At 35.6% G+C, this 13,018-nt stretch overlaps 1 protein-coding gene across 3 annotated transcripts in view; it reads left to right on the top strand.

The window, feature by feature from the left end:
- PTPN12 (protein tyrosine phosphatase non-receptor type 12) overlaps positions 1 to 13,018 on the top strand; it is an 88,437-nt gene that overhangs the window by 34,277 nt on the left and 41,142 nt on the right. For all 3 annotated transcript variants that reach the window (XM_059934096.1, XM_059934094.1, XM_059934095.1), the window contains exons 3-4: positions 10,007 to 10,083; positions 12,394 to 12,489. In XM_059934096.1, the coding sequence (XP_059790079.1) occupies positions 10,007 to 10,083; positions 12,394 to 12,489 (173 nt within the window). The remainder of the gene's footprint in view (positions 1 to 10,006; positions 10,084 to 12,393; positions 12,490 to 13,018) is intronic.

Genomic DNA, 13,018 nt, shown 5'->3' with positions numbered 1-13,018 from the left:
TAATCCTTCATCTTTCTATTGTTGTTCAGCTTTACTCTCAGCTGTGGGATCTGCGGGTGGCTGGTAGTAGCAAAATTATTACAAAGCGGCAGCATAGCATAATGGTGAAGAGTTCTGACTCTGGAAGTTCAAATCCTGGTTCTGTCACTTGCTGTCTGTGACTTTGGACTCATCCTCTCTGTGCCTTTGTTTCTTCATCTTCAAAATGGAGATTAAAATAATAATACTTTTAAAGATTATTTTGTGCATGTAAAATGCTTACAATTATCCCTGGTATATAGTAACCATTCATTAAGCTTTTGGAAAATATACTCTACTTTTCTTACCAGTCCACTTCAGAATAGTGAATAGTATAGGTTTCTGGACAGTTTTTTTAAAATTAAGCAATATAGTCTTAAGGTCCTCTTACTGTGCTCTGTAATTAATGCACATACTCTTAAAGAGACAGTTTCTCCACCTTCTTTTTCTATCATCTGGGGAAATGAATCTCAAATAGCTTCAGGTTTCTGTTTTCATATGTCGTGTTTCATTCATTAATTTTATAAAAAACTTTGAGCATATACTATGTGCTGCAGATACAGCAGGAAACAAACTGACAAAATTCCCTGCCCCCGTGGAGCTTATATTCTAGTCAAGGTGATGGACAATTAATTCAAATAACATATTATGTTCTCTCATAGTAATTAGTGCTATTGAGAATAATATAGTAGGAGGTACATAGAGAAAATTGAGAATAGAAGGGGGAAGCTTTGTGATTTTAAATAGAGATAGAGGGGGAAGGTCAGTGGTATGCTGTTCAACTGCCCCTCTGAAAAATAAAAGCCTTGGTTTGTATTGCTTGCCAATTTCCATAGTAAATGGACTATTTACCATAGTCATCACAACAAAACTATGAGGTAGGTACTATTATATGCCATTTTGCAGATGAAAAACTGAGACAGAGAGAGGTTAAATACCTTGTCACACAGCTAATAGGGTGGTGAGAAGTTAAACCCAGGCAGTTTGTACCCAGAGCACTGGTTTTCAACTACAGTGATTTTGCTCCTGAAGGGACATTTAGCAATGTCCGGAGGTGGTTTGGTTGTCACGACTAGGATGTGGGGTGAGCAGGCTGCTACTGGCATCTAGTGGGTAGAGGACAGGGATGCTACTGCATCCTGCTATACAGAGGCTTCAGCCTCCCCGCAACAAAGAACTGTGCAAGGCCCAAATATCAGTAGTGCTGGGGCTGGGAAACCTTGCCCTAGAGCCTGAGCTCTTAATTACAGCGCTATAGGCAGAGTAGCAGTGCCTTTTTCCCTTTAAGTTATTTAAGGTTTGATAAGTCAGTTTCCCATAAATTTCTAGTCATTTTAATTTGGAAAACTATATTGAAAGTAATAGTATTTAGAGATAATGTTTTCTTACTATCATAAGAATAATGTAAATTGTCAATTTCCTTTGAGTATTTAGCATGCCCAGTGCTTGCAGGTACGGTATATTTTTAAAAACAGCTTTGTTGAGGTATAATTTACATACCATAAAATTTACCCATTTTAAGAAAAGGGAACTCTTGTACACTGTTGACGGGAATGTAAATTGGTGCAGCCACTGTGGAAAACAGTATGGAGCTTTCCCAAAAAACAAAAAATATAACTACCATATGACCCAGCAATTCCACTTCTGGGTATATATCCACAAAAAACAAAAACACTAATTTGAAGAGATGCAAGCACCCCAGTATTCATAGCAGCATTATTTACAATTGCCAAGATATGGAAGCAACCTAAGTGTCCATCAACAGATGAATGGATAAAGGGGTATTTTAAATATAGATATAGATATAGTGGAATACCACTGAACTATGAAAAAGAAGGAAATTTTGCCATTTGCAGCGACATGGATGGACTTGGAGGGCGTTATGCTAAGTGAAATAAGTCAGACAAAGACAAATACTGTATGATATCACTTATATGTGGAATTAAAAAAAATACAGCAAACTAGTGAATCTAACAAAAAAGAAGCAGGCTCACAGATATAGTGAACAAACTAGTGGCTACGGGGAGTGGGAGTGGCAATATGGGGGCGGGGGTGGGAAGGATAAACTATTGGTGTATGATATGCTCAAGGATGTATTATACAACATGGGGAATATAGCCAATATTTTGTAATAACTATAAATGGAAAGCAATCTTTAAAAAAAGTTTATAGAGTTGTACAATCATCAACACAATACAGTTTTAGAATATTTCCATCACACCAAAAAGGTCACTTATGCCAGTTTGTAATCTTCAGCCTCAGGCAACCACTAATCTGCTTTCCATCTCTAGATTTTCCTTTCCTGGAAATCTCATATAAATGTAATCATACAATATGTAGTCTTTTGTGTCTGGCTTTTTTCACTTAGCATGTTTTTGAGATTCATCCATGTTGTATAATATATTAGTATGTAGTTCATTCCTTTTTATTGTTCACTAGTATTCCATTGTATGGCTATCACATTTTGTTTATCCATTCAGTAGTTGATGAACATTATAAATAATGCTGCTATGAACATTTCTAGGTAAATCTTTGTATGGACATATGGTTTTATTTTTCTTGGGTAGATACTTAGGAATGGAATTTCTGGGTCTGTGGAAGCTTATGTTTATTTTATTAAATTATTTTTTTAAATTAATTAATTAATTAATTTTATTTGGTTGCCCTGGGTCTATTTGGTCTTAGTTATGGCTTGCAGTCTCCTTAGTTGTGGCTCGCGGGCTCCTTAGTTGCAGCTCGCCGGCTCCTTAGTTGTGACATGTGAACTCTTAGTTGTGGCATGCATGTGGGATCTAGTTCCCTGACCAGGGATCGAACCCTGGCCCCCTGCATTAGGAACATGGGGTCTTAACCACTGCGCCTCCAGGGAAGTCCCAGAAGCTTATGTTTAACATTTTAAGGGACTGCTAAATTGTTTTTCAAAGTAGCTGTGTACCATTTTACACCAGCAGTGTATGAGGGTTCTAGTTTCTCTACATCCTTGCTAACACTTATTATTGACAGTCTTTTTGATTATAATTATTCTAGTGGATGTGTAGAGGTATCTCTACACATCCACTAGAATAATAGAGGTATCTCCTTATGGTTCCAGTTTGCATTTCCCTAATGACTAGTGATGTTGAGCATCTTTTCATGTTCTGTTAGCCACTGTATACTGTCTTTGGTGAACAGTCCCTTCAAGTCATTTGTAGTCTTTTAAAATTGATTTTTTATAAAAGTTATAAAAGTTCATAACTTTTATAAAGTTATAAAGTTTTATAAAGTTGAGTTATAATAGTTTTTTATATACCCTAGATACAAGTATTTTTTCAGATATTACGATTTGCAAATTTTTTTCCCAGTTTATAGCTTGTCTTTTCTTAATGGTGTTTTTTAAAGTGTGCAAGCTTTTAATTTTCATGATGAAGTCCAGTTTATCAGTTTTATGGATCATGTTTTTGATATTCAATCCAAGAACTCTTTGCCTAATCCAAACTCACAAAGATTTTCTCCTATGTTTTCTCATTTCATTCCTAGAAGTATTATAGTTTTAGCTCCTACATTTAAGTCTATAATTCGTTTTGAGTTAATTTTTAATATGGTGTGAGGTAAGGGTCTAAAATAATCTTTGAGCATGTGCCATTGTTCCAGCACTATTTGTTGAACATTATCCTTTCTCCATTGAATTGCCTTCTTTCCTTTGTTGGAAATCATCTGACTGTAAATGTAAGGGTTTATTTCTGGACCCCTAATTCTATTTCATTGACTTATTCTTCAGCCAATATCACACTGTCTTGATGATTATAGCTTTATAGTAAGTTTTAAAAGCAAGAAGTGTTACATTTTCTGTGTTCTTATTTTTAAAAAATTGGTTTGGTTCTTCTGAGTCCTTTGCATTTCCATATAAATTGTGAGATAAGCTTGTCAATTTCTGCAAAAAATCCTACTGGAATTTTGATAAGAGTTCTGATGAATCTGTGGATCAACTTAGGGAGAACTGCCATCTTAAACCATATTGACTCTTCCAATCTAAATGTCCATCAACAGATGAATGGATAAAGAAGGTGTGAAATATATATATAGAATGTCTCTCTCCATTTATTTAGATCTTCTTTATTTCTCTCAGCAATGTTTTATGGTTTTCAGTGTACAAGTCTTGTATTTCTTTTTAAAAAGTCTTTATGGTATTGTGAATGGAATTATTTTAATTGTATTTTCAAGTTCTTTATTACTAGTATATAGAAATACAATTTACATTTGCATGTTGATTTTTTTTTTTTTTAATCCACTGACCTCCCTGGGCTCATTTTTTTAAATTAATTTATTTCTGTATTTTTGGCTGTGTTGGGTCTTCGTTTCTGTGCGAGGGCTTTCTCTAGTTGTGGCAAGCGGGGGCCACTCTTCATCGCGGTGCGCGGGCCTTTCACTGTCGCGGCCTCTCTTATTGCAGAGCACAGGCTCCAGACGCGCAGGCTCAGTAGTTGTGGCTCACGGGCCTAGTTGCTCCACGGCATGTGGGATCTTCCCAGACCAGGGCTCGAACCCGTGTCCCCTGCATTGGCAGGCAGATTCTCAACCACTGCGCCACCAGGGAAGCCCTGGACTCATTTATTTTAGTATTTAGTTTAGTATTTTTTTGTGAAAACTAGGATTTTTTACATATCAGAATCTTGTCATTTGCAACTAATGACCATTTTACTACTCCCTTTCCAATCTGAGTGTCTTTTTTGCCTTATTGCTCTGGCTAGAACCTCTAGTATAATGTTAGCTTGAAGTGGCAAGAGCAGACATCCTTGCTTTTGATCCATTAAAAGTAATTTCATCACTATTCAGAGATCACTTAGTTTTTTCTCAAGCCATCTTCTTGGAGATTTGGTTTATTTTATGGTAGAACACTGAGGCTAGTCCTACAATTAAGAAATTTCTAGGTACTCTTGTGTCAAGGATGACCTGTGCTTTTGTCTGTTGAAAAGGGCTAAAACTGAGTTGGCTAGCCTTTAGAAGTGATGGATCAGGGTGTTCTGCCTATCCCAATATTAATTATGGAGATCCTTTTATTTCTCAGACCTAGGATTTATCAATAGGTGTGTGTTTCCTTGGAGGCGACAATATATATTTTTGTTGTTGCAATAGGTGTTGATGTTTGTTCAAGAAAAAAATGTAGCTACTTTAAAGAGCCTCTTGTGTAGTGAATATTGGTTTTATCTATTTGGAATTGGGCTCTTGGGAGATTGTAGAGGCAGTCTGCAAAACCATGGAGAGGAATGATTGTTTACATTTCTTTAATATTCTTTAAATTATTTCTATTCATGTTTATGCTTAATATAACAGCACCAATGAAGAATATTAAAATATGCATTATGTGTTATACACAGCATAATATTGATTTTTAAATTCTCAATAATGTACTATGATTGGGACTTCCCTCGCAGTCCAGTGGTTAAGACTCCGTGCTCCCAATGCCGGGGGCCCAGGTTCAATTGCTGGGGACCCTGGTTGGGGAACTAAGATCCCACATACCGCAACAAAGACCTGGCACAGCCTAAATAAATAAATAAATAAATAGGTCGGGGAACTAAGATCCCACATACCACAATTAAGCCTGTGCTGCAACAAAGACCCAGCGCAGCCTAATAAATAAATAAATGAAAAATAAATAAATAAAATTTTAAAAAATTATAAAAATATATATATACTATGATTATATAGTATGAAGTAGTGACTACAAAATTTGCCTGTGCTTTAGAGTTTTAAAAAAAGCCATTTCTTTTTAAAAAATTTTTATTGAAGCATTGTTGATTTACAATGTTGTGTTAATTTTTGCTGTACAGCAAAGTCATTCAGTTATACTTATATATTCTTTTTCATATTCCTTTCCATTATGGCTTATCACAGGATATTGAATACAGTTTCCTGTTCTATACAGTAGGACCTTGTTGTTTATCCATCCTGTATGTAATAGTTTGCATCTGCTAATGCCAAACTCCCAGTCCTTCTCTCCCCCTGCCACCCTCCCCCTTGGCAACCACAAGTCTGTAACCTATGTCTGTGAGTCTGTTTCTGTTTCATAGATGTGTTCATTTGTGTCGTATTTCAGATTCCACATATAAGTGATATCATATGGTATTTGTCTTTCTCTTTCTGACTTAACTTCACTTCGTATGAGAATCTCTAGGTCCATCCATGTTGCTGCGTGCAAAGGGCATTATTTCATTTAAAAAAAAAAGCCATTTCTGTGCCCCATCTTGAACTGACTGAATCAAACTTACTGCAGAATATGCAACTTGGAAATCTTGCATTTTAATTTGCTTTTCCCAGTCCCCAGCTGCTGTATGATTAGCCATAGGTGAAATAAGATTGGCAAAATACTGTTAATTACTGAAGTTGGGTAATGGATAGATGGGGATTCATTATACTATCATATTTTTGTATATGCATAAAATTTTCCATCACAGAAAATTCGAAAAAAATTCCCAGCTTTCATGTAGCAAGCAGCTTGGCACAAGTCTTGACTATCATTTGGGAGCCACTGTTCTCATTTGTATTCACAATCCTCAAAACATTTACTAAGGATCCAATGGTAATCCAACTGTTGTACAAAGTCTCTGGCTTTGAGATACTTTGAATAGAGGCTAACATGCCACATGAATAAGGGTAATTAATTGGGACTCATCATTTCTGGCAAACATGGTTGAGAGGCTTCGTACAGTTACTTAACTGTCATTGTCCTAACTACTGAATTATTCTATTGTCATTTACCCAAAGCATAGGATTTTTTATATGTATATTTCTTATCCCAAATGGCTTTTAAAAAAGACATGTAGGATGGAGTGAAATAAGAAACAAAGCATTGATAAACATGTAAACATTCTCCTTCCTGGAAACATGGTAAGGAGATACATAATTTTAATTGGAAGCTACTGTGTCTTTCTTATATATCTCTTCCTACAAATTTCCAAAGAAAATTTCACCAAAAATAAATAAATGAAATCGGCAGAACTGGGCCTTTGTACTAATGTATAAAATTCGGGTCATTGGCAAATAAATTAGTTATTCATTAGTTGTCCTTTTAAAAAGTTTGCTAAGAAGTTTATTTGTATCTGTTACCATTTCTGTATGTCTTTTTGTATTTTAATTGCCTTTAGTAGTCATTGTCCCTGGATTAGAAAGGACCAAAATAATAGTGGCATGTTACATGTTATGGCCCTTTCTAATCTGGAGACCATGAATCTTAGATAATCCTACTACTTTAGGGTTTCATAGGCCCAAAGTATGTCCCCAAATATTTATTTACTACAAAGGGAAAAATAGTAACTTCACAGTGGAGACACCAGCTGACACCAAATTAACCAAGACCAAGGTTAACCTCACAAGTAACATGACATATTGACATCATGAACCCCTTGGTGTGTCTTCTCACTGAGGACACATGATTGTTCTCTGCTGTTCTGGAGAAAATGCATAACCTCATTCCAGTCAGAAGAAAAAAATCAGTCAAAGGAACTTTTATAGATTGGAAGAGAGTAAGGAGAAATAATAACAAAGTGTATTGTGGGATCCTGGAAAGAAAAAATATACTTTTTTTTAACTGGTAAAATTTGTATACAGTCTGTTGTGTAATTAATAGTATTGTAACAATGTTAGTTTTCTCATTTTGATAACTGTACTATGGTTATGTAAGTAAGATGTTAACATTAAGGGAAGATGAGTGAGGGATGTATGAGAATTCTCTATACTATTTTTGTAATTTTTCTATAAATCTAAAATTAGTTCTAAATGAAAAGTTTTAAAAAAATCTATCTGGGCTTCCCTGGTGGCGCGGTGGTTGAGAGTCTGCTTGCCAATGCAGGGGACGCGGGTTCGAGCCCTGGTCTGGGAAGATCCCACGTGCCGCGGAGCAACTGGGCCCGTGAGCCACAACTACTGAGCCTGCGTGTCTGGAGCCTGTGCTCCGCAACAACAGAGGCCGCGATAGTGAGAGGCCCGCGCACCGTGATGAAGAGTGGCCCCCGCTTGCTGCAACTAGAGAAAGCCCTTGCACAGAAACGAAGACCCAACACAGCTAAAAATAAAAATAAATAAATAAATAATTTTAAAAAAAATCTATCTGCACTACCTATGACCAAGGGCTGATTTTTCTCTCTTTATATAGATTTCATATAAATCGGTAGGAAAACATAGACATATGGGGATAATGTTCAAAGGGTATAAACAAGCAGTTTTGGTAAAAGAAATACAAACAACTATATGAAAATATGCAACCATTTGCATAATTCAAGAAATGCAAGTCTGATGTCTTATTTTTTAGATTGTCAACTATTAAAATGTATGATAACACCCAGTTAGTTACTCTTACTAATAACACTTGCATAAGTTGGTATATACCTTTTAGAAGGCAAGTAGCAATTCCTCTGTTAGGAACTTACCCTCTCGTACTGCCGGTAACAGATACAAGTACTGCAGTGTTCATTGTAGTAGTGTGTCTAGTAAGGAAAAATGGCCCAACAGTAGTGTAGCTAGTTAAATAAATAATGAAACGTCCATATAATGGATTCCATGTAACATTAAAAAAGAGTAAGGTGATCTGTTTTTGCTCTGGGAAGAGTTCTAGGATATATTGATAACTGAAAAGTAACAAGGTTCAGAACAACATGTTTAGTATGATTGTATTTGTCTGCTTTTTCAAAGTATATAGGTATATGCATAAAAATTTCGGAATGAAAAAAGAACTTTAATAGTGTCTTTTTTGGAAAAGAGAGAGCCCTGGAATTCAAGGACAGGGGCAGTTCACTTTTCATCTTGTATCTTTTTTTAAAATATTATTTATTTATTTATTTGGCTGCGCGAGGTCTTAGTTGCGGCACACGGGATCTTTAGTTGCGGCATGTGGGCTCTTAGTTGCGGCATGTGGGATCTAGTTCCCTAACCAGGGATCGAACCTGGGCCCCCTGCATTGGGAGCATGGATTCTTAACCACTGGACCACCAGGGAAGTCTCATCTTGTATCTTTCTTTAAGATCTAATTTTTAAAAATCATAGTGATATTACCTTTATTTTAAAAATAAAACTACATAATTTTATAAAATTAATAAAATTTATATTTTGAGACTTTCTTGTAAAGATTTTTTTTACCCTAAGTGGAGATTACCTAATAATAAGTATCACTGGTGAAGTGCAGTATTGAGCACTTCTCATACATCATCTTAATTCATTTATTTGTCACAGTTTACTTAATTTTTCTAATTTCTTGGGAAATATGAAAGTTAGATTTCCTTACAAGAACTTTGGCAAATGTATTTGTGTATAAATGGTTAGTGTTCATCACCTAGTATGCTTGTTAAAAACTGTAGACACTTAAACCTCAGACTCTTGTATAGTAAATCTAGGACGATGCCCAGGAATTTGTATTTTAAAAGAGCTCCTGAGATTTATTCTGATTCCAACTTTAAAACACAGCTTTACAATCAGACTTCCTGTCAATATGTTAGAAATTAACCCTGCTGGCACCTAGAGTCAATTTTCATTCATTGTTTTTTTTTTTTTTTTAATTTATTTATTTATTTTTGGCTGCGTTGGGTCTTTGTTGCTGCGCACGGGCTTTCTCTAGTTGTGGCAAGCCAGGGCTCCTCTTCGTGGCGATGCGCTGGCTTCTCATTGCCGAGGCTTCTCTTGTTGCGGAGCACAGGCTCTAGGTGCATGGGCTTCAGTAGTTGTGGCACACGGGCTCAGTAGTTGTGGCTCGTGGGCTCTAGAGAGTAGGCTCAGTAGTTGTGGCTCACGGGCTTAGTTGGTCTGCGGCATGTGGGATCTTCCCAGACCAGGGCTTGAACCTGTGTCCCCTGCATTGGCAGGCGGATTCTTAACCACTGTGCCACCAGGGAAGTCCCATTCATTATTTTTTAAAGTAAATAATTTTAGTTATTTATTTAATCTTGTTTATGGTTTGTTAGAAAAAAAACCTGTCTGCCAATGGGTCATAATTTATGAAATCCTTTTTTTTTTCTTGTAGTTGATCACAGCCGAGTTAAGTTGACTTTAAAGACACCTTCTCAAGATTCAGACTATATCAATGCAAATTTTATTAAGGTATGTATTAACTTTAAATGGTGTTTCTCTGCCATATTTAATGTCTTCCTACATACTAATTCTATTAAAAAATTTTAAAATTGCCTAACATGATACCAACAGTAAAAGAAGTAAAAATAAAAGCACAGCCATGACATATGTTTATGGGCTTTCCTTCTAGCTTCCTTATTCATAAAGAGTTTTGCTTGGTTTTATGACAGTGGAGATAAAGTTTTTCTATTTTTGTTTCTTCTTTTACATTGAAGACTTATAAACACCTTACTGATTGCTAAATCTTGTCATTTTTCCCTTTGAGTTTAGGTACATAAATGTACATGGTCATTTCTGTTGTTGAACCGTATAGGTTGTTTCCAGTTTTTCTTGATAGTAATATTGCAGTGAACGTTGTTATTCTTTTTTTTTTTTAAGTTTTTTAAAAAAATTTATTTATTTTATTTATTTATTTTTGGGTGTGTTGGGTCTTCATTGTTGCCCACGGGCTTTCTCTAGTTGCAGCGAGTGGGGGCTACTCTTCGTTGCGGTGCGTGTGCTTCTCGTTGTGGTGGCTTCTCTCGTTGTGGAGCACGGGCTCTAGGCACGCAGGCTTCAGTAGTTGTGGCACGCGGGCTCTAGAGCGCAGGCTCAGTAGTTGTGGCACACGGGCTTAGCTGCTCCGCAGCATGTGGGATCTTCCTGGACCAGGGCTCGAACCTGTGTCCCCTGCATTAGGCAGGCGTATTCTTAACCACTGTACCACCAGGGAAGCCCTGAACATTGTTATTCTTTTGAATAATTTCTTAGAATAAATTACCAGGGCTGGAATTACTGGGTAATACTGATTTAAAATTACAGAATATAAACTTAGATTAAAAACTTTTGGCAATTGTCACTATGTTTCAAGTGACAGCTGAAATGCAAGATTAAATATAGTCTTTATAGATAACCTTTTTTTGGATACTCTTTGATCAAAAGCAGTCAAGTTTTTTACATATTTATCAGCAAAGAGAGATTCAAACTGCTACTTGAGTAAATAAAAGACTATTTTGTTCTGTTACTCTGCTTTTGAATCTTTCTAGTTATATGGCAGTATAATTTCAATTATTTTATATATGGTATTTATACTTTTTTTAAGGTTCTTTTTTTTTAATTTTTAAAAAAATTTATTTTATTTATTTAATTTTGGCTGTGTTCGGTCTTCGTTGCTGCGCGCAAGCTTTCTCTAGTTGCGGTGAGCGGGGGCTACTCTTCCTTGAGGTGTGCAGGCTTCTCATTGCGGTGGCTTCTCTTGTTGTGGAGCATGGGCTCTAGGCACTCTGGCTTCAGTAGTTGTGGCATGCAGGTTCAGTAGTTGTGGCTCGCGGGCTCTAGAGTGCAGGCTCAGTAGTTGTGGCGCACGGGCTTAGTTGCTCTGCGGCATGTGGGATCTTCCCGGACCAGGGCTCGAACCCGTGTCCCCTGCACTGGCAGGCAGATTCTTAACCACTGCACCACCAGGGAAGCCCCTATACATATCTTAATATAATATTTTGTTGAGAAAAATATTAAGGTGGTAAGAGTTATATGGTAAAATTAATATCTATGTCAACATTGAACAGTCATGGTTTCAAATAAAAACTGTTTTTACTAAAAAGTCAATTTTACTACAGTTATGGCAAAACCCAAAACTAATAGGTTAAACAAAAATTAACACGTAGGTAGTTCGTTCTTTCAGATATTATTGATGTTTATGTTCTTTCATAAGGACATCTGTTAAAAGTTCTAGTTTTTAATTGCACTTAATAACACTGACTCACTGTATGATTCAATTATGTGCTGGTTTAGTATTTTAGTCCACTATTTTGTTTGATATATTCTTGGGTTTACTATTAGAGTATACATAGTAGGTGCTTAAAACACTTTAAGTTGAATAAGTAACTAAAGGCAGTTATGGAAGAATCTAGGTAAGAAAGAACTATTAGCTAGTTCTAGTATTATCTTTTAGAATTGATGCATGCTTTTATGTTTCTGCTAGAGTTAGCTTTGTTGACTAGGTACTAAGGCTTTTGTTTTTAATTCCTAGGTAACCAATAATTTTAAAATTAGCACAAGGAGGTTTAATTATGAATACTGTGCATCACATCTAATAATTACACAAAAGTAGTTAACATTTCATCAGAAGCTGAAGTGAAATATATTTCGCCATGCTTTTATGTACTATTAAAGAAAAATTATTTGGAAATGGTTTAGGTGAAAACAGCAGTATTACTAATAAAATTTGAAAACTTAAAATTTAGGTAAGGAAATATTTTTGTTAATCATAATAAATATGAAATTTGCTTTTAACCCTTTTAGGGTGTTTATGGGCCAAAAGCATATGTGGCAACCCAAGGACCTTTAGCAAATACAGTAATAGATTTTTGGAGGATGATATGGGAGTACAATGTTGTAGTAAGTATTACATGTAATGACATGACTTTTGAGCCATAATGATATGTTAATTATAGCTAATGTTTATTAAAAAACAGCAACTGATGGCTAGGATTTCTCATTAAATTTTGACAAACTTGTTGAAATATTTCAAGAATAGGGTGTGATAATACTTTGAATCTTGTCCTATGTCAGTACTAGTAAGACAACTACCAAATAAGATAGACTGATAGATGAGTGGAGGGAGAGCTATGTGATAAAAACAATTATTGTGAAATGTTAATGGTAGAGAATAGATGGTACCTATACAGAGTTTACTGTAAAATTATTTCAACTTTGCTGTATGTTTGAAATATTACATTATAAAATGTTGGGATGGGTAAGCAAATGTAATAACCTTTATGATCAAAGACAGTTAAATACATTCAACCTTGATAATTTTATTAAATGTATATAAAGTATTGCTATTTTTTTGGGTAAATATCCTGAATGCGTTATTTTAACATTATTTCAAAAGACAGAAATAAGTCTCTAAGCTTCAAAAAATTTA

This window comes from Balaenoptera ricei, chromosome 9, assembly GCF_028023285.1.
Source record: "Balaenoptera ricei isolate mBalRic1 chromosome 9, mBalRic1.hap2, whole genome shotgun sequence".
NCBI classification, from domain to species: domain Eukaryota; kingdom Metazoa; phylum Chordata; class Mammalia; order Artiodactyla; family Balaenopteridae; genus Balaenoptera; species Balaenoptera ricei.
Note: the sequence above shows the minus strand (reverse complement) of the source record. Positions and strands in the feature narration are given on the sequence as shown.